The sequence below is a fragment of the Lepidochelys olivacea genome (genome assembly GCF_965140295.1).
Source record: "Lepidochelys olivacea isolate rLepOli2 genome assembly, chromosome: 3".
NCBI classification, from domain to species: Eukaryota; Metazoa; Chordata; order Testudines; family Cheloniidae; genus Lepidochelys; species Lepidochelys olivacea.
In genome coordinates, this window is record NC_140413.1 from 84,479,551 (window position 1) to 84,500,073 (window position 20,523).

Below are 20,523 nucleotides of genomic sequence, written 5' to 3' on the forward strand. Positions count from 1 at the left end.
ACTGCAAGTGCTAGGGAGAGTGGAGACCAGCAAAGCCGAACTCCAGAGTTCCAACGACTGTCATGGGTGGTAAGAGGGAACTGAGGGGGAGCTGGGTCGGCTGGGGTATATATCGAGCACCATGAAGGTGCCACTTCAGGGGGCTCGACAGCCGACCCACCTGGTGTTGCTAGGGTAAAAATTCTCCGACGGCTGTGCATGGAGTGTGCGCACACCTAAACTGGAATATGAGCAAGCACTTGAAGAATTACCCTTCTTTGGGAGAGAAGCTGGAGCTTGCGGGAGAGATGAAGAAGTAGGATGATTCTTAACTTGGGTCAGCTTGGCAGGCGGTTCCATTCTGGGGACAGCCTACTAGAAATTTGGATTCCATAGGGGTTAGGGGACAGAAGACGGATTTTATTTTCTGGCTGTTCCTAAAAACAAAACACAATGGGAGCACTGAACTGTCAGTCTGCACTACCAGAGAGAGAAAAACTGGTGCCAGGGCAGAACAGGTACAGCCAGGGCAGAACAGGTACAGCCGAGTCCCAGAGCTCCATGGATAAGTCTGAGTTGCCACTGGTATTTGTAGTAAGAGGTGCAGTCCTCATGTCTGACTGGGGGAGACATCAACATTGAGAAAGAAACAGGAATTTTCAGTGTACAATGAAATACTGTCCCTTTGGTTAAAGTATCTTTCAGAAAATGTGAAATATTAAAGGTAAAGGAGGAAAGTGAAATAGTCTTTCCTGAGAATTGTAGAAAATCATGCTTGAAAACTCTTTTTGAAGACTGAAGTGGAGAGCCTGGTTTGTGCTCCACTGTGGACAGGACCAAAGTGTAACTTCGTAACGGACAAATTTTTGGTTCCATTGACGTGTTTTAGTGAAACTACTTGTTTCATTATGGTTATGCAAATCAATCCTTATGAAAAGAATGTTATCTTATAAAAACAAACAGACAAACCTCTTACCCAGCAGTGCTGCACACATGATCCATCAAAGCCACTTCTAGAGCTTGGACGGCTAGTTCATCAGGTGCAGTCAGTCCTTTTTGAAGATGCCACTTTAACATAAGTGCCAGCTCGCTCTCTGGCTGATTGTTTAACACTATTCGGATAGCATCTCCCATAGATAAGCGCATTAACCCATAGACACTTGCAAACTTCTTAGCAACTGAAAAATATTTTGTTTTTAACACTCAGCTTTCACTTAGACATCAATGCAACACAATGATTTATTAACAATGTTATTCATATTCCATAAAACTATGACTTTCATAATTTAGATAAATGCAGTATGCTACTGGTATAGAGCCAAGACACAGGACTTCTCAAAAATGTATTGTAGGTCAAGCTTATGCAAGTATGTATAATTTAAAATGCATTAGTATCCAGACATTGACACTGAACTCCCAAAAGCAATGTCTGCATTACTAAAACAGTCACTGCTTAGTATAAGGCTGGGATTGGAATAGCAGGTACAGGATGTTAAAATGCAGTGGCAGACAACATGTTTGGAACTTGCAGAGTACTTTTCCAGTCTATGTATGGCCATAACTAATACCATTAGATCATGACTTATATGAACATTAAATTCATCCACAATATTAGAAAAGGTAAAGAAATTGATAATTGCCATCTTCTTATATGTGGTTGCATTGCTGTACTACATTCTTGGTGTGATAGATGGACAATTTGTGATAAAATGTTAATACAACTATATGGCAAAGCTTAGCTTGTGGTTCATGTTCTGCACCATTATGTAAGCGACTCTACTTTTGACTAAAATTCTTCTTTGTTGGACACCAGCTTTCGCTGGGGTTTACAGTTCTGTAGAGACCCTTCACCATTGTCCCCCAAGTAGTTGGGGGGGACAGTGGGGAAGAAAGAAGATAAATGGATTTTAGCTAAAGTAAATAAAAACCATATAATTTTGTATGGATTTTCAAAACTTTGTGGTTACAAAAACACACCAAACAAAACCAGAGATTACAGAATGATGATTGTATACAGTTTGCCATTTTCTGTAACCAACAGTTTTAGTACAACTTCATTTCTATCAGTTTGACAATCAGGGTGCCTCAATCACCTACTAACATTTAGGTTAAAAATAGACAGACATCGACAACTGCCAATTTAGTTTAATACAATCTTTACCTGGCCCTATAGGACTATATGGACAATAAATTAAAAACTGTTATTTTGCCTTCTTGTACAGAGGTGGCAATGATGTGGAAAAGACATGCTCAGTTTCTGGGAAAGAATAAGGGTAAACATTTTAGTATAGCCACTTTCAATGGGACTTAGGTTCCTAAGTGATATAAGTACTTTCCAAAATGGGACTAAGGAGCACTTAGGTGCTTTGGAAAATGTTATCCAGAGTGCCTGGCTTCTGTACAATTAAGGGGCAGCACTGAAAGGAGTCTCTTCTAGTCTACCCCAGGCTACAAAATAGTGCTTCAAGAGTGCTGTGGTTGGTAAGAGATAGGAGAGAACTCCAGTTCACAGTAGACACAGAGAATCTTATACGTGTGGGGGGCAAAGGGGAGATTAAGAATTGAAAGTTAAATAAAGGAGGATTAACTTACTTTGTACAGTAACGGGAGTTCTTTGAGATGTGTGGTCCCTTATTGGTATTCCACTTGATGTGTGTGCATGCTCCATGGGCTTGAGAACAGAAGATTTTTGCTGGCAATGTCTGTTGGTCTGTATCTGCGCCCTTCTTCTCCTTGTGCTCCCAACCGAGGGCATAAGGGATGGTGCAGGATGACCACCTCTCCAGTTAATTTTCTACCATGAATAGCCATAGGATAAGGCTCTGCAGCAGAGGGGAAGGAGGGTGGGTAGTGAAATACAGATAGGAACCATACATCTCAAGGAAGTCTAGTTACTGTACAAGGTAACAGAGTAGCAGCTGTGTTAGTCTGTATTCGCAAAAAGAAAAGGAGTACTTGTGGCACCTTAAAGACTAACAAATTTTATTTGAGCATAAGCTTTCATGGGCTACAGCATCCGATGAAGTGAGCTGTAGCTCACAAAAGCTTATGCTCAAATAAATGTTAGTCTCTAAGGTGCCACAAGTACTCCTTTTCTTTTTGCACAAGGTAAGCAACTCTTTTCTTCTTTGAGTGATGGTCCTTATGGTATTCCATTTGAAGTGATTCTCAAACAATTTTCATTAAGGAGGAGGACACAAGGAACCCTGTTGTACCACAGAATGGAGGACTGCTCTGCCGAAAGATGAGTCTGCTGAAGAAGCCTAAACCAAAGTGTAATGTCTCACAAATGTATGGATGGAGCCCCACATTGCTGCTCTGCAAATGTATAGGAAAGGAACATTTCAAAATGAAGCTACCATTGCAGCCTGTGCTCTAGTCAAGAGAGCCCTCATGCCTTGAGGAGGAAGGATCACTATCAGCTCATAACACAGCAGGATGCAGCCCAACATCCATTTTGACACTCTCTGTGAGGAGAACTTCTCCTCTCATGCATTCAGCAAAGGAAACAGTTTGGGAGATTTTTCTGAAGGATTTCATTCTCTGTAGGTAGAAGGCTAAAGCTCAATGGACATCCAGAGAGTGGAGCTTCCTGTCCTCTCTGGTGGCCTGGAGCTTCAGTTAGAAGACACAGATGTGGATGACCTGGTTCAGATGGAATTCTGCAGTTACTTTAGAAGTAAACTTGGGATGTAATCTCAAGGAAACCTTATCCTTATGGAAGACCATATAGGGTGGTCAGCCATAAGGCCCCCAACTCACCTACACTTCTGGCTGAGATGATAGCAACCAGCAATGCAATCTTCACAGACGAATGAATGCATATGAGGCTAAGGGTTTGAACAGAGCATTCATCAATGCTGACAGGAGAAGACTGAGGTCTCATGTTAGGGTAGGCTTCAGCACTGGAGGGAAGATTTGGATCAGTCCTTTCAGAAACTTACTGTAGTAGAATAAGCGAAGACTGAATGGCTGGCTGTCCACAGTGCTAACAGTTGCCAAGTATATTCATAAGGAACTGATGGATAGCTATTAAGTTTTTAGCGAGAGAAGATCATGGACGCTTCTGATGATGGTGGCACTAGGTAAAGAATCTTTTCCATTTTGCTGTGTGGTGATTCCACTAGGAAATGCCTTCTTACTATTGACAGGTTTCAGAGTAGCAGCCGTGTTAGTCTGTATTCGCAAAAAGAAAAGGAGTACTTGTGGCACCTTAGAGACTAACCAATTTATTTGAGCATAAGCTTTCGTGAGCTACAGCTCAATGCATCTGATGAAGTGAGCTGTAGTTCACGAAAGCTTGTGCTCAAATAAATTGGTTAGTCTCTAAGGCGCCACAAGTACTCCTTTTCTTTTTGCTTCTTACTATTGTTAATGATGGATTGTATTGCCTCCACATATGACCTTTTTTAGATCTGTCGTCCATCCAAATACTACATTGTTAAATGGAGTGATGCTGGGTTGGGACGTTTGATCTTGCCCTTGTCCTGAGTCAGTTGGGCTGAGAACAGCTGATTGTGGAGGCATGGATGTGAGGACATCTGGAGAACACTCAGGAACCAGAAATGTCTAGACCACCAGGGAGAAATCAGAATCACTGATGCTCCATCTTGTTTGATCTTCCTCTGAACTGAGGTAAAAGGCATATGTGGAAATGCGTACATTTGTACCAATCACTGAAATAGAAATGCATCCCCTCTAGAGTTGTAGCCTGAGCTGTCCTGGACCAATAGATCCAGCATTTCTTGTTCTCTTGAGATGCAAAGAGATCCCAAGGCAGGAATTCCCACTGCTGAAAAATGCTCTTACCACTGAGTCATGTAGCTCCTACTTGTTTCTGGAGAAATGTCTGAGGCTGTCTGCTAACGTGTTGTGAACCCCTAACACTGACCACCTCTGACATGACTTGAATGTGTAAGGTCCAAATAAATGGTATAAATTGTTTGTAGGCTTTATGCAGTGCACACAGCCCTAGAAGGTTTACGTGCAACTGGGATTCTTGGTGGGTCCAGATAGCCTATGTTATGTGCCCATCCAGATGGGCTCCCCACTCTGGTAAGGGAGCATCTGTAATCAGTTTTTCTGTGGGTGCGGAAAGGATAAAAGGAAACCCCATGCACACAGTCTCCCTGTTTTCTCTCCCAGGAGAGAGAAGCCAGAACTCTGTAGGGGAGCAAGACCAGTATGTCCAGACTGTGCTTGCTTGACATGTAGACTGTCCATAACCAAGCCTGTAGACACTGAAGGCAAAGGGTGTCACATAGGTACATGAAGCTATGTGACCTAGGAGGATGAGACAGGTTTGAACTGTCATCTGAGGGTTCAGCCACAACTGAGTGATGAGGACCCTTATACCCTGGAATCTTTCCTGAGGTAGGTATTGCTTTAGCTCTGATTGAATCTAGGATTGCTCCAATAAAATCTCTCCTCTTTGTGGGACTAAATTAACTACATTTACCTGGACCCCTGAGGAGTATCCGAGTATGAGTAAGGACAAGGTTGTCATCCATACTTCTTGATGTGACTTCCTCATGAGCAGTCATCGAGGTAGGGAATGATGAACCCTGACAAAGGAGGTGAGCTACCACTACTGATAATACCTTGGTGAATATCATCGGTCTCATTGAGAGGCCAAAGGAGAGCACATTGTATTGGTAACAGTCAAGGCTCACAGTGAATCTCAGAAATCTCTGGTCTGCAGGGTGGATGTCTATGTGGAAATAAGAATCCTTTAAATCAAGAGCTGTGAACCAATCACATTTAGCTAGTGAGGGGATTATAGAGACCAGGGTGACCATTCTGAACCTAAAGCAGTGGATAAAGATGTTAAACTATCTGAGATCTAGGATGGGACTCCAGCCTTCTTTATTCTTGGGAGATGAGAAAATATATCAAATATAATCCTTTTGCCCTGTGCTGAAGAGGTACCAGTTCTATGGCTGCCAGATGGTGCAGGGAATCTACTGCTTGTCTGAACATCCTGTTGTGTGAAGGGTCCATGAAGGAGGCCTCAGAAGAAGGCTTTAGGGGACAAGGGAGAGAAACTGATTATCTCCAGAACCCATCAGTCTGGTGTGATATTGTGCAAATCCTGGGGGAAATAAGCTAGGGGGCCACCAAATGGGGTAAGGGAGTCCTGAACAGGTAAATGTGGCAAGGAGACTAATTTTCAGCATTCAAAAGTCCTGTCAAAAGGATTACCTGGTAGGAGGCTGAGGCTGAAAGGAGAATGCAGGGGGGAACCTTGTGTTTACTATGCTGCGTTCACTGGCGTCTCCTATGTGGCTTATAGGCTCCTTGATGTTAGAATGGTTAAGTAGCTTGACTTTGTAAGATTGAGTCTGGGGTATTTGCTCCACAGAGCTGGGGTACAGATAGATCAGGGATTGGCAACCTTTGGCACATAGCCCATCAAGGAAATCCACTTGCGGGCCTGGACAGTTTGTTACCTGCAGCATTCACAGGTTCAGCTGATCGCAGCCCCATTGGCCTGGGACGGCGAAGCACAGACAGTGGGAGCTGCGATTGGCCGAACATGCAGACACTGCAGGTAAACAAACCGTCCCAGCCTGCCAGCGGACTTCCTTGACAGGCTGCATGCCAAAGGTTGCCGTTCCCTGAGATAGAGCAAAAGGTTGCTCTTGAGTCTTTGAGGGAATGAAATAATTTATCAGTCTTCTCACTAAGTAGGTTATTTCATTCAAAAGGCAGATTCTTTACAGTGGATTGGATTGAAGCCAGGAAGCCCTTCTCATGACCATGGAGTTTGCCATTGAGCAGGAGGCTGTACCTGCTGCATGCAGTGAGCCCTGAGGGCTAATTTAGCTAGAAATTTATCATCTTTGATAATTGCTGTGAACTGAAATCCAGCTTCTTGAAGGCGTTTGTTAGTGAATTCTGAGAACCAACTGTCATTATTAAAATCATATTTTGACACTAAAGCTTGGTAGTTTGTGATGCAAAACTGTAAACTCACTTTAGTGAAGTTCTTTTCTCCAAAGAAGTCTCAAGGTTTAGTCTCCTTATCAGTGAGTGTAGGTCTGGCGTGATGTTGCTTGTTTCTTTTAATGACCGCTTGCAGCAGTCAAGAGTTCAGAGCAGGGTATGAGACTAAGTATCTGCCTGCTTCGATGGCACAAAATATTTCTCCTCTGTTCTCTTAAGAATGGGAGCACATGTGGCTGGAGTATGCCAGATCATCTTGGCTGGTTCTAAAATGGCCTAATTTAATAGGCAGTGCCACCTTACTGGTACCAACACCCTGGTGGACATTCAGTAGCTTATGAGGGATATCCTATACTTCCTCCAGGTGGTTTGGAATGAATCTGCAATCCTTCTGAGGAGGTCCCGGGTCTGTAGTCATTAGATGGTGGCAGTGAGGCTGGTGCAACCATCTAATCTGGGGACAACAATGATAACTTCACTGGGGTGAGCAGTTCTTCCTGGTCAGGGTATTGCTCTTCCTTAGATTGTTTGAGGGGGTTGAGGTTCTTGTCTGAAAGAGAGAGCTTGTCTTGACTGCTGGTGTGTACCCAGTAATGCCAGTGTGAAGAGTCATAGGGGAAATGAGGCAGTCTCCATGGAGAAGCGTACCACTAGTCCTGAGTTGGGTAGTCCCTCCTATGAGCAAGGGAGGGGCACCACAAGATCTTGGAGCCTCTGCTGGGGCTGATCCCATGTCTTGATTGGGTGGTGAAGCTCTCCCACTGTATCCAAGCTCCTTGGAGGAACAGAACATTTCTTACTGATTTCCTTTCTGCTAGCAGTGTCTCCCACAATTTCAGACATCTGGGCTACTCTCCCACGCTCTGCAGCTCATGCACGTGGATCAAAGATTTGGCACATCCTGGTCATCTCTTTCCTCCTAGGTGCCGCCAGCTGAGTTATTCCAAAGCTATGAAAAACTTATACAACAATATTAACAACAAATACTCCAGAGGTAACAAACTATGTACAGTAGACAAAATGGCCATGATAATGATCCCACATAATATCTGACCTTAGGCCCTTGAGCCATCTAGGGTGGGTAGGACTGTGGAAGAGACTGCTACCAGAAAGGAAATTATCAGTAATAAATTTTTCCATTCTGCAACCCAGTATCTCCCACAGTTTGGAACATATGGGAAGTAGCAAGCAGTGAACAGATATAAAGAGAGTTATGGAAGATGTCTTCAGGAGTAAGACAGAGAAGGTACCCTCACTTTGAAAGAACTGATCAAAGGGCAATATTATTTTTTGGCCACTGCCTGCAGCTCCTTCTTGCCAAATGAGGCTTCTGCAGATGACAAAGTCCACCTTATCGTGCATAATGAAGTGTTAGTTGTTGACCAAGTGCTCACTTTGCATATTTCCAAGGTGAATGCACTTGCTTGTTCTGCCCTCCATGAGGTTGCTAGGGACCTTGTGGACCGCACTTTGATCCTTTCCAGAACAGGAAGGGCTTGTAAACCTCCACAATGCATAGCCTAATCCATCTAGCAGTGGAAAGTGTGGAAACTCATGAGTCCTTGGTATTTTGAATGGAAGGACATGAATAGGACTCCTGGCCTTCTCATGGATTTGAGGTAGAGAGCTCTCCTGACATCTAAGGTGTGCCAAATTTTTTCAGTCTGTTGCTCTGGTCTTGGGAAGAACAACATCTTGGGAAGGGTGGAAGGAAGAGTTCATCTTAGCAAGAAATGATTCTGGAGTTCTCGTGAATACATACTTTCATAAATAAGGCTGCCGGCTCTGACACTTGCCTGCTAGATGCAATGGCTATCAGAAAGCAAGTTTTGAAGCGCAGGTAGAATGCTGGTCCTGAAGTAAGAGGTTCAAAGGGATGACTTTTCAATGCTCTAAGCATGTGTGGTAGGTCCCCTTTAGGGAAGAGTGGTCTGGCCGCAGGCCTACATAGCCAGACTGCTCTAAGAAACCTGGTTACTGGGGGTTTTCTGCTAGGGAGCCAGAGGATCCTATGAACAGAATGCTACGAAGAATAGACACCTGATGTGCTATGGCAGTAGTTCTCAAACTTTTGTACAGGTGACCCCTTTCATATAGTAAGCCTCTGAGTGTGGGCCCCCCTATAAATTAAAAACACTTTTTTTTATATATTTAACCCCGTTATAAATGCTGGATGCAAAGCACGGTTTGGGGTGGAGGCTGACTGCTTGCAACCCCCCATGTAATAACCTCACGACCCCCTGAGGGGTCCCGACCCCAGTTTGAGAACCCCTGTGTTATGGTGCTGGGCTGAAGACCTCTATTGATACCTTCTTGGAGAAAATCCAAAATGGCTGGGATTCTGGATTTCTGGGACTGGCACTGTATTCTTGGCACCAGCTACTGAATCTGGACCAGATAGAGGAATATTCTCTGTGTCAGTAATCTCCCAGATGAAAGCAGTTTTGATGACTTTGGAGGACAGGCCCAGCAATACAAGTTCTTCTCTCACAATAGCTAGGCTGCCAGTTGAAGCTAGGTCAGATCCGAGTGGAGAAAAAGGACCTTGTGAGAATGCCCAGTCCTGATGAAAGCTAAAATGGAGGCTCCATTTTCAGTAATATCAAGTCAGAAAACCAAGGTCTCCTCAGCCAATGGGGAGGTAAGGGGAGGCTCAGTGGTTTGAGCATTGGCCTGCTAAACCCAGGGTTGTGAGTTCAATCCTTGAGGGCCATTAAGGGATTTAGGGCAAAAATCGGGGATTGGTCCTGCTTTGAGCAGGGGGTTGGACTAGATGACCTCCTGAGGTCCCTTCCAACCCTGATATTCTATGATCCTATGGCCTGCTCTCACTTTATTTTCTGGACCAACTTCAGTAGAAACAGGAAGAGAGCATGGTCATCTGCAGCCATCTGTGTGATAAAGTATCTGGTTCCCATGGATCTGGGGTCCATCTCCCTGGTGAAGTATTTTGGTCTCTGTGTTCATACAATTTACAGACAGGTTGGCTGAAGGGTGGCCAAACATCTGAACAATGAGATTGGTACCTGAATCAGGAAATTTTCAATCAGAGTTGTTGATCCTGTAACTGATGAACTGCCTTTGGTTCAAGTCCCCTTTATGGGGATCCCACTGAGGGAAAGGAGAAGCTTCCCTGCCCACCTCATTATTTCCATTGCTTCCATGTGTAGTGTGGGCTCCTTGCTCCCCCACAGTTGTTCACATATGCAACTGTGGTCATGTTGTCAGACTGAACCAGGATGCGGCTCTCCTCTAGACACGTCTGACATTGTCGTCCAGCCAGCTTGACCACTCTCAGCTCTAGAAAGTTTATGCTGTGAGCTATTTCTTCTGTGCTCCAGAGGCCTTGAGCCATTCGGGTCCCCAAGTGCACTTGTCAGCCTGGCATCAGTTGTAAGAAGTAGAGGGTCTAGAAGACATACTGGCATGCCTCCGCAAATGTTGCCTTGGGCTGACCATCATTTTAGGGGGCTGAACCCTGGCACTAGGACCTGTACTTGATCTTTCATGTATTCTGGGGAGTGGTCCCCACTTTTACGATAAAGACTTAATCATGCCCATAGAGTGATCCCTATACATGATGTGAGAAATCCTAGTAATTGAAGACACAGTGCTTTGGTAGGCCTCCTGCAGCTCTGGAACATGGTGGTAAGATCCTAGGTTTTTCTAGAACCTTTAGAGTAATGGATAGATTTTTGTTATCGAGTTTTCTATGTCTACTCCCATAGTTATCCTGGTCAATGGAATCAAGTAACTTTTCTTGACTGATGAAGCCATGCACTTCCAGGAGATTCAGTGCCTGAGTTGTGGTTCTGTGCACTGTGGCCTGAGATGGAGCTCTGATCAGGATGTCATCTAGGAAGGGATACAGGTGGGTACCTGTGACGTGAGTCTAGCTATAATCACCACCACCATCTTTGTAAAGATCCTGTGGGCAGAGAACTGGCTGAATGGGAATGTTCTGGGCTAATAATTCTTCCTGCCACAAGCAAACCTCAGAAGTCTTGGCTCAGGTCAAATCCAAGCAGTGCTCCATTTGTAAGGCAGCTTTACCAGACTCAGCAGATGGTAAGTTTGTGCTCAGGCTGCACCCTGACAGCTGACCCTAATTCAATTAGTTCTCGGGGCTATGAGTCACATAGGCATGTGGGATCCCTACCCACCAAAGCAGCCACAACTCCAACATGGAATAAATGGACCAGGAAGCACTGAGCAGGGAAAGGCTCTGAAGACAAGGAGGACTCCAGACAGCTGATTGGGGAGTAAGTCACGGGGGACCTCCATAGAACAAAGCCAGGAGGCTTGTGGGGCCACAAATCCCCACCATACCCTCCCAGTTGTTGAGACTTTCTAAGTCGAGAGTGGCTGTGATTGCCCTGTTGCATTTCTGAACAATGAAGAATATGAAGCAGAACTCCGGGAATCTATCTTCGGAGGGAATGCTATCATTCTAATATCCAGAAGATGAGATATATTGTTCTGGAACAGATCACACTTCATGGGGTCGTTGGAGATGGGAGACTGGTTGAAGAACAGATGGGGTGGAGCTTGCAGCTTGAGGGATTATCCCTGGCTCACTATTTCCCTCACCCATGTGTCCATGGTTGATGCAACCCATTCTTCTGGGAAATAGAAAATTCCACCTCCTAGCTTCAGCCCTGGCCTGTGCGATCTTTGTCATGAAGTGGCATTGGGAGGTGCAGAGCTTCTTCCATGAAAGTTGGCTCCAAAATTTTCCTTTGGAGAATCTGTTGTCCCTTCACTGATACCTCTGTGAGGACAAGAGATGAAAGGAGCACCTTTGTCTGAAGGCAAGTCTGTATTCCCTCCTGAGAGCACTTAGTGATGATCGGAATGACTGTTTGGTTTCTGCTACATTGTCAGCCACTACCTTGTCTAGCTGTTCCCTCCAAAAAGAATGAACCTTTAAATTTGGTCGAGCATGGGATCTTCTTAGAGTGTATATCCACCTTCCAGGGTTAGAGCCATTAGGTGATGCCTGGCTATGAAGCTGGAAGCCATGACCCTGGCTGAGAACTTCATTGCATCCATTGAGGCATCAGCTACAAATGCTGTTGCTTGGGAAACTTTCTTTAAAATGGAGCCAAATTGAAGACAATCTCTGTCCTTTAGGGTTCTGAGATCTTCCAGTCAGAAGACAGATCCCTTGCAAAGCAGGTAGCTGTTAGGGATGCTCTGAGGGTGTCCAAGGAGGGCTCAAAATCTTTCTTAAAAATGGCCTCCAATTTCTATCTATTGGTTCCTTAGGGTAGAACTCTGCTTCTGAGGGAATGATCATATCCCTTGCTAGAGATGCTACAACTATGTCTACCTGCAGGTCTCTGACAGGGGGCTTTGATTCCTGTATCTTATAGAACTGGAGGTCATTTTTATTCATGTGCTTGCCCATATCAGTCTGTTCCAGTCATCCCTGATCACATACTAGAAGGAGGAGTGCAGGGGAAATATTCAGCAGAGAATTTCAAGGAGAGAAATTTACTCTGAGCCTTGCTCTCAGGAACCTATTCAGGTTGGACTTGAATCAAGGAGAAAAACTTCTCGGGGGGGAGGGGGAACCCTATATTGTGTTTTCCCCTGGTCTTGTTTGTAGTCAGGGTCTGATACCTCATCTTCCTCAGGGCAGGTCTACACTATCGGTTAAATTGATTTAACTCGTCACTCGGGGGGGGGGGGGGTTTCATACTCCTATCGCCCGAGTGATGCAAGTTTCACACTGTCCATACCTGTGCTATGTTGGCAGGAGACAGAGCACTCTCCTGTCAGCTTAGCATGCCTTCACCAAACATGCTACAGTGGTACAGCTGCGCTGATGTAGCACTTTAGTGTAGATTTGCCCTCAATGAAGGAGAGGGAGAAAGAAGAGGCATCCAAGGACTTGTACCTCCTGGATTTTCTGTGCTTTTCCCCCCCTTTTTTCCTTTTTAGATTTCTTTGCTCTTTTTGCATGCTTTGCAGGAGTAGGCGCTCCCTGACACTTTGGTGATGCTTTTTGCAGTTTGCCTTTCATAGTGCCTGAAGCCCTCTGAAAAGTTCTCCCTCTGAGTCCTCCCATGCTGGGTCCCATTCCCCCAAGAGGGTGAGGGGGGTACTTGCTACTAGAGTCTTTCTGGTTGAACTGGGAAGGGGGAGCTGTTTAAGAGTCCTGCTTCTTTACCAAGGGTATTCAGGACCCACTTTAAGACACAGAGGGGTGAGAATTTGTGGTCCCACAAGCCTCCCCTCTTTGTTCTACAGGGATCCCCTGGGACTTACTCCCCGAGTCAGCTGCCTGGAGTTCTCGTCATCTACAGAGACTTTCCCTGCTCTACTCTGTGCTTCCTGATCCATTTTTTTCACACTGGAATTGTGGCTGCTTTGAGTAGGGGATCCCATATGCCTGTCCAACTCCTAGCTGCAAGAACTAACAGAGTTAGGGTCAGCTAGCTGGGTGCAGCCTGGGCACAGCCTATAGACTTCTGAACCCAGGAAGGCTACCTCACAAATAGAGCACTGCTTGGATTTGATCTGGTGCTTTCTTGGCCTCTCTGCCATGCCTGGATAGGGACAGAGGAGCCAGCAGGGAGATGCTGCAGCAGAGTCTCAGGGTGAATTAAACTTAAGCTTAAGACTGACCCAGGGAGGAGGAAAGAATCCTGAAATAAAATAGCTCACCAGGGCCTGAAAAAAGTGGAAAAAATAAAAGGAGCAGGAACAGTGTAACTGTCAACTGACTGCTGCCACAGAGACAGAGAATCCGGTGGCAAGTGGGAACAAAGGCGGTGTAGCAGGGCATGTGGAACTAAGTCTTTGATATGCCTGCATGAGCTGCAGATTGGAGGGGAGAAGCCCAGATGTCCAGAATTGGGGAGATGCTGGGCTGCAGAAAAGGAGGCTTTTATATTGATGGGTGGTACTGGTGGTTTTATTATGCCTTGACTGGTCAATGGTACCAGTCAAAAGTGAACCAATGGTGTGAGGACATCTCAGGCCAGGACTGGATCCAACAGCATAGGCAGCATAGATAATAAGGTCCTTTTGGACAGTACACTCTCTAGCCCCTGATTCTGGAGAGTGGACTGGATTTCTGTCCCTTGGTGGTGCCAGAAGTACTGGCTTCATATGGACCATAGTCTTCGGTACTGATGACTCCTTTTTTCTTAACATTGGTACCTTGCCTGTCCTAGGAGGGTCCCACCCCTTTGGCTAAGGATGGTTTTGGGGCACTTTTGCCTCTCTGTACTGCAAAATCAGTACTGTGCTCCTTGTGAGCGCATGACACTCTTGTAGTGGTGTGTGGAGTCCACATGATTTGTTGGAGAGGAAGTCTTCTGTATGGATGAAGACTTAGAGAGGGGGATATCTCACATTTCTTTTAAGAGTGTGTCATATATTCTTCATACATAGTTGGTTGCAGGGCTGCTGCTAGCAGGTCAGGATTAAATATCAGATTTGGACTGGCTATAGAACTTCCATCATGGAAACAGATACAAAAGATGTGTTCTTTCAGATACTTTAACGCATTCCCAGGTATGGCTGTGGCCAGCTCAGATAAGGTGTAGATTATACACAGCGCTGCCTACTGGCTGTACATTATAATATACCTTTAGCATTCCATCAGAGTGTGTGGTCTTACCTTCCTCATCTCTCTGCTTGGAAAGGTCTTTAGCCCTGTTCTCATTATCCTTGGAACCAGAGATCACTATGCTCAAAGGGGCATTTCCCAGTGCCTGTGAATGTACACGGAAGTCTAATGGGTCAGGATTGGACTGGGGCCCCATATTGTACAGTCCATCAGGAATTTTCTTCTAAGCATGTATTCATGCCGTGATTGTTGCTGACTGGGAAAGCCCAAAGGCAGGCCAGGCAGATCTTGAATACTGGGATCCTGGCATACTACAGTAGAACCTCCGAGTTAGGAACACCTTGGGAATGGAGGTTGGTCAGAACTCTAAAATATTTTTAACCGAACAAAACATGGTCATTTTTTCAAAAGTTTACAAATGAACATTGACAATACAGCTTTGAAACTTTACTATGCAGAAGAAAAATGCTGCTTTCCCTTTATCTTTTTTAGTAGTTTGTTTAACACACTACTGTACTGTATTGGTTTTTGGTGGTTTTTTTTTTTTGTCTTGGCTGCTGCCTGATTCATACTTCCAGTTCCAAATGAGGTATGGTTGACTGGTCAGCTTGTAACTCTGAGGTACTACTGGTAGCATAATGTACAGGGGAAGTTTTTTGGGGGTGTCTAAACTACTCTCACTAGAAACTAGTTAAAAACAGGTTTTAAAACTATTTACAACTAACTACAGTTTTTGAACAGGAATGCTAGCTAATGCTGCAGCCACTAAATAAGTTCTTTCTCAGATCAAGGGTGAGAGAAAGGAACTGAAGAAGCCATTAGCTCGCATGGTCTCTTATGCCCTTGGTTCAGAGCATGAAGAGAAGGGCTCAGGTGCAGACCAATGACACTGCCAGCAAAAAGGAATGGTGTTCCTAGCCTGTTTATCAGAGGGTGGAGATGGATGGCAGGAGAGAGATCATTTGATCATTATCTGTTAGGTTCACTCCCTCTGGGGCACCTGGCATTGGCCACTGTCGGCAGACAGGATACTGGGCTGGATGGACCTTTGGTCTGACCCAGTATGGCCGTTCTTATGTTAAAAATCTTCTGATCCGAGGCATGTGGAGCAAATGTGCACCTCAAGTGGAACACCCATAGGGACCTTCACTTGAAGAAGAATTGTATTTTTTATCTTTTAATTACACTAGTTTCAAATAAACTGTTAACTAGCAAAGCAACTAGAGTGGACAGGTGAATCTAGTCCCATATCTTTAAAACACCAATGAAAAAAATATTATAAAAGCAAGCTTTAGAATCATATAATTGTATGACTAAAGCAGAGATGAGTCTCTGTCAAGGGGTTCCTTGGAATGTTTGACTTTCTGTATTTTTTCCAAATCATGAAAGTTGCCTATACTAGTCACATATTAAAGAGCAGCCCTAACATTAAGAAATCTAACTGCTTCTATTGAAAGGGGCAGAAAAAGCACCCAATATAGAGCCTCATTGCATTTCTGTTCCCTGTTTACCTCTCCAGAAGTATGATGGCTGATACTCGTCTGCACTGACAATTACTATTTTTATGAGAGGTGGGAACAGTGAACATGGTATTTCCCAGTGGCAAATGGGGAGTTTTATACCAGCTGTTTCTATTTTATTGTGTACCCAGATATATAATGGGAGCACTATATTAAATGAGCCTGAGATTCCTCCCACTGCATCAGTGATTGGATTTCTCAGTGTAAGAGACATAAGGAGAATTATTATATGTACTATAGTGGCACCTACAGGCCCCAACCACCATCAGAACTGCTTATGCTAGGCACTATTAAAAACAGCACTTGTCCTGAAGACCTTACAATCTAAACAGACAAGGAGTGGATGGGAAGGGATAGGACATAAAATCATCACTGGAACTGAGGCACAGGAGCCTAAGTGACTTGCCAGAGTCACTTAGCACAGGATTCAGAGTAACAGCCGTGTTAGTCTGTATTTGTGAAAAGAAAAGGAGTACTTGTGGCACCTTAGAGACTAACCAATTTGAGCATAAGCTTTCGTGAGCTACAGCTCACTTCATCGGATGCATACTGTGGAAAGCGTAGAAGATCTTTTTATACACACAAAGCATGAAAAAATACCTCCTCCCACCCCACTCTCCTGCTGGTAATAGCTTATCTAAAGTGATCACTCTCCTTACAATGTGTATGATGATCAAGTTGGGCCATTTCCAGCACAAATCCAGGTTCTCTCACCCTCCGCCCCCCCCCCCCCAACTCACTCTCCTGCTGGTAATAGCCCATCCAAAGTGACCACTCTCTTTACAATGTGTATGATAATCAAGGTGGGCCATTTCCATCATACACATTGTAAAGAGAGTGATCACTTTAGATAAGCTATTACCAGCAGGAGAGTGGGATGGGAGGAGGTATTGTTTCATGGTCTCTGTATATATAATCTACAGTTTCCACAGTATGCATCCAATGAAGTGAGCTGTAGCTCATGAAAGTTTATGCTCAAATAAATTGGTTAGTCTCTACGGTGCCACAAGTACTCCTTTTCTTTTAGCACAGGATGTCTGTCAGCACTAGGAACAGAACTGAACCCATATCTCCCAAGTGCCAGTCCAAGGCTTAACCACAAGGATATCCTTCGTTCCTGAGGAGTGGGGACAGGGTTGAGATGGTGAACACAGATATTTCTGGCTGATAAATAGGATAGTGGGAAAACTAACTGCAGCATTCTATGCATGGCAACAGCAATAATTTTAGTGACTTGTTTGTAACTTCTTGCTAACATGATTATGAGAGGTTTCAGAGTAGCAGCCGTGTTAGTCTGTATTCGCAAAAAGAAAAGGAGTACTTGTGGCACCTTAGAGACTAACCAATTTATTTGAGCATAAGCTTTTGTGAGCTACAGATCACTTCATCGGATGCATAAAGTGGAAAATGCAGTGAGGATGTTTTATACACATAGACCATGAAAAAATGGGTGTTTATCACTTCAAAAGGTTTTCTCTCCCCCCCCCCCACCCCACTCTCCTGCTGGTAATAGCTTATCTAAAGTGATCACTTTCCTTACAATGTGTATGATGATCAAGGTGGGCCATTTCCAGCACAAATCCAGGGTTTAACAAGAACGTCTGAGGAACAGTGGGGGGGGGGGGGCGGTAGGAAAAAACAAGGGGAAATATGTTACCTTGCATAATGACTTAACTACTCCCAGTCTCTATTCAAGCCTAAGTTAATTGTATCATACAACCCCAATTATAAGGGAAGCTCCTACCCTTTGAAAATACTGGACCTTACCTGTAGTTTTTCCAGATTTTGGAGGTCCCACAATTGCTATCTTAACTGGCACAGGTGGCTTGGGTTTTGGCTGACGGATAAATTTAATGGGATTTTTCATAAATTTTTCTTTATTTTCTTTACTTGAAAAGAAATAAATATATTGTCGGTGGATTACAGGCAAGCTTGGAGTCAGTTGATTTTGGAAAGGCATGATTACATCTCCTTCACTTAGCTGTAACATATACAAAAGCGGAAAAAGTTACTTACTGATATTTCTGTTTCTTTTCATCTCCTCTTCACCCATCCTACAACAGTGGATTTATGGACACAGTGTTATGGAAATTCCTACTGGAAGGAAGCAACGATTTCTGAAACCTTACCCCTGATTACATAAGCCTCAGACAGAATACCATCCCTGAGCGAGAGAAACTTCCAGGAGCAGAAAGGAGGATAGGGTATACAAGACAGTAAGAGAAATATACAAGCAGTGGCATACCATCCAAAGGGGAGGAGGGAGGCATGTAGGATGGGAGAAGAGGACTCTATGACTGACACAATTATCAGTAAGTAATTCTCCTTTGTCATACATCTCTTTCCTCTCCCATCTTATGACAGTGGATTCACGGACAGGCTATGGATGTAGCAAGCAGTATCCCGAGGAGGTCCAACCTTACCATATTACTAGTAAGGCCTTGAACCCAAAAGAGGTATCCTAAGAAGCAACTGTTCCAGCTGATAATACATAAAGGAGCACGAATATAACCATATTGCTACTTCACATACCTTGGAATTGAATGCTTCTTTGCACTTACTTCGCGAGGGGCTCACTTGCTGCAGATTAAGCCCATTGTGAAAGCCTGCTCCTTATTCAGAGTTTGAGGGCAGATTGGACTCACTGCATCCATTAAGTGGGCTGATGTTGTCTACGCCCCAATCAGAAGTGCTCATCTTTTATTCAGAAGGTTGGCCAAGAACAAACACACTGAAGGAGGGTGATGTGTGAGCCAATATCATATTTCCAGAATACTTTGTATTTAGGCTAAGTTTTATATAAATACAAACTGTACTCCTGGAATGCCTTTTTTCTCTCCCCATGCATACATGTGGGTCAATTATGCCTGTTCCCAGCTACCACAATAAATCCAGTATCCAAAGTGAGCCAGATCACCAGCATGAGGTTGGGAAATATATATCAGGTTTTTAATGTACACAGTGATCCACTAACCTTAAATTTAAAAACATTATTGGTTCAAAAAGACACACCCATAATTCAGAGTAGGGGTGACATACACTAAATAGAAAAGGTTCTAGATCTACTACAGGATGGTAGCTTGGACATATTAATTTCTAATATACAGACAGATTACTTTAAGGCTTAAATTGTTTTATCTAATGTTTTTGATTTTGTTGATATTTTTGTATTTTTGCTCACAAGCTGTGGTAAAATAATATCCCATATGAACGCTCTTCTGCTTCATACATGCATTTATCAAAGGTGTTCTCCCGAGGCTCTGAATCAAGGTGACAAAGGGGTAGGAGGACTTTTAGCCAATATTATATATTCCCAGAATGCTTTGTATTTAGGCTAAGTTGTATAACTATAAACTATACTCCCCAAATGCCTTGTATTTATGCTAAGCTTTATTGTAGAAATCTACTAGCAGTTATACTGTTGTAACTTCTGTTTTTGTAGAATCTGTCAGATGGAAGAAATACGTTTTTGCTGAGGTTTGTCAGATATGAACTGTATGCTAGGTAGAGTAGTGTAGATGTCTCTACAATCTACTGACATCTGGAACGTTATGCACAAACCCCAGATAAGAAACAATGTGTAAAATCTGTGGATTTTTTTATCTGTCATAAACAAAGGGAATATAAATATGAGCAAAATTAAGTTCAGAATTTGGAACAGAGAAACAATGTAACTGATGCAAGACTATTCTCGAGATTGATACTGTATTAACCTTTCTGTATTGTGCTGAGATCAATCTTTGATTAATAAATTGATTGAGCCTGGTTATCAGACATTTTATCAATAAATATTTATCAATATTTGTCCTAGGGTTAGGCAGTCATGGGAGCATTTCTGAATTCATTGCCTCCTTAGTCCCATATGGGGCGGGGTACCATAACACTATCTATCCATGGAACCACTGTTGTAGGATGGGATAAGAGAGAATTCTATACCCAATTTAATGTCCAGAGCATTACTCTATTTCTGGTCCGAACAAAGAAAAGAATAATTAATTCTCTGAATTAAAAACAAGTGCTGTTCTGTGGACTGACTGACAGAGGGTATGCTGCTCAGTAATACTTAGGCCCTATGCCACTGTATTCCTGAGCTATGCATCTGAAGAGGATAATATTGAAACACCACTCTTTGGTGGCTCCAGACTGCCATACTACACATTCTACCCTTCTCAGATTCTTGGTTTCTCATTAGTGTATCAGGTCCCTTCAAACCACATGCCTTAGCTCCATAGGATACTAGGATTCTGCCTTAATTCACTTCCGGTGCTCACATTCCTCCTTCTGGTTTGTTATTCTTATCCATTATCTCCTCCATAGTCTTGTCTTATCTTCAAACCATAATTATTTAATCACCAATTGGCATATCTTATACCTTCTGATCTATGAAGACTTTGGCTTCCTTAATTGTACTCATCTCTATCTGATCCTAAAGCACTCCTATTTTCTCCTCCATAATTGTCATCATCTTCTACTTCATGCATCCTACAGCATTGACAA

The 20,523-nt window shown here is 43.7% G+C and overlaps 1 protein-coding gene and 1 long non-coding RNA gene across 6 annotated transcripts in view; one reads left to right on the forward strand and one right to left on the reverse strand.

The window, feature by feature from the left end:
- LOC311518479 overlaps positions 1 to 19,726 on the forward strand; it is a 52,862-nt gene extending 33,136 nt beyond the window's left edge. Inside the window, exon 3 of the long non-coding RNA XR_014710994.1 lies at positions 18,090 to 19,726. This is a non-coding gene — a long non-coding RNA (uncharacterized lncRNA). The remainder of the gene's footprint in view (positions 1 to 18,089) is intronic.
- Positions 1 to 20,523, reverse strand: part of AK9 (adenylate kinase 9) — a 245,383-nt gene that overhangs the window by 30,567 nt on the left and 194,293 nt on the right. For all 5 annotated transcript variants that reach the window (XM_084624319.1, XM_084624320.1, XM_084624317.1 and 2 more), the window contains 2 exons: positions 17,794 to 18,007; positions 956 to 1,157 (listed from right to left, as the gene is read on the reverse strand). In XM_084624319.1, the coding sequence (XP_084480445.1) occupies positions 956 to 1,157; positions 17,794 to 18,007 (416 nt within the window). The remainder of the gene's footprint in view (positions 1 to 955; positions 1,158 to 17,793; positions 18,008 to 20,523) is intronic.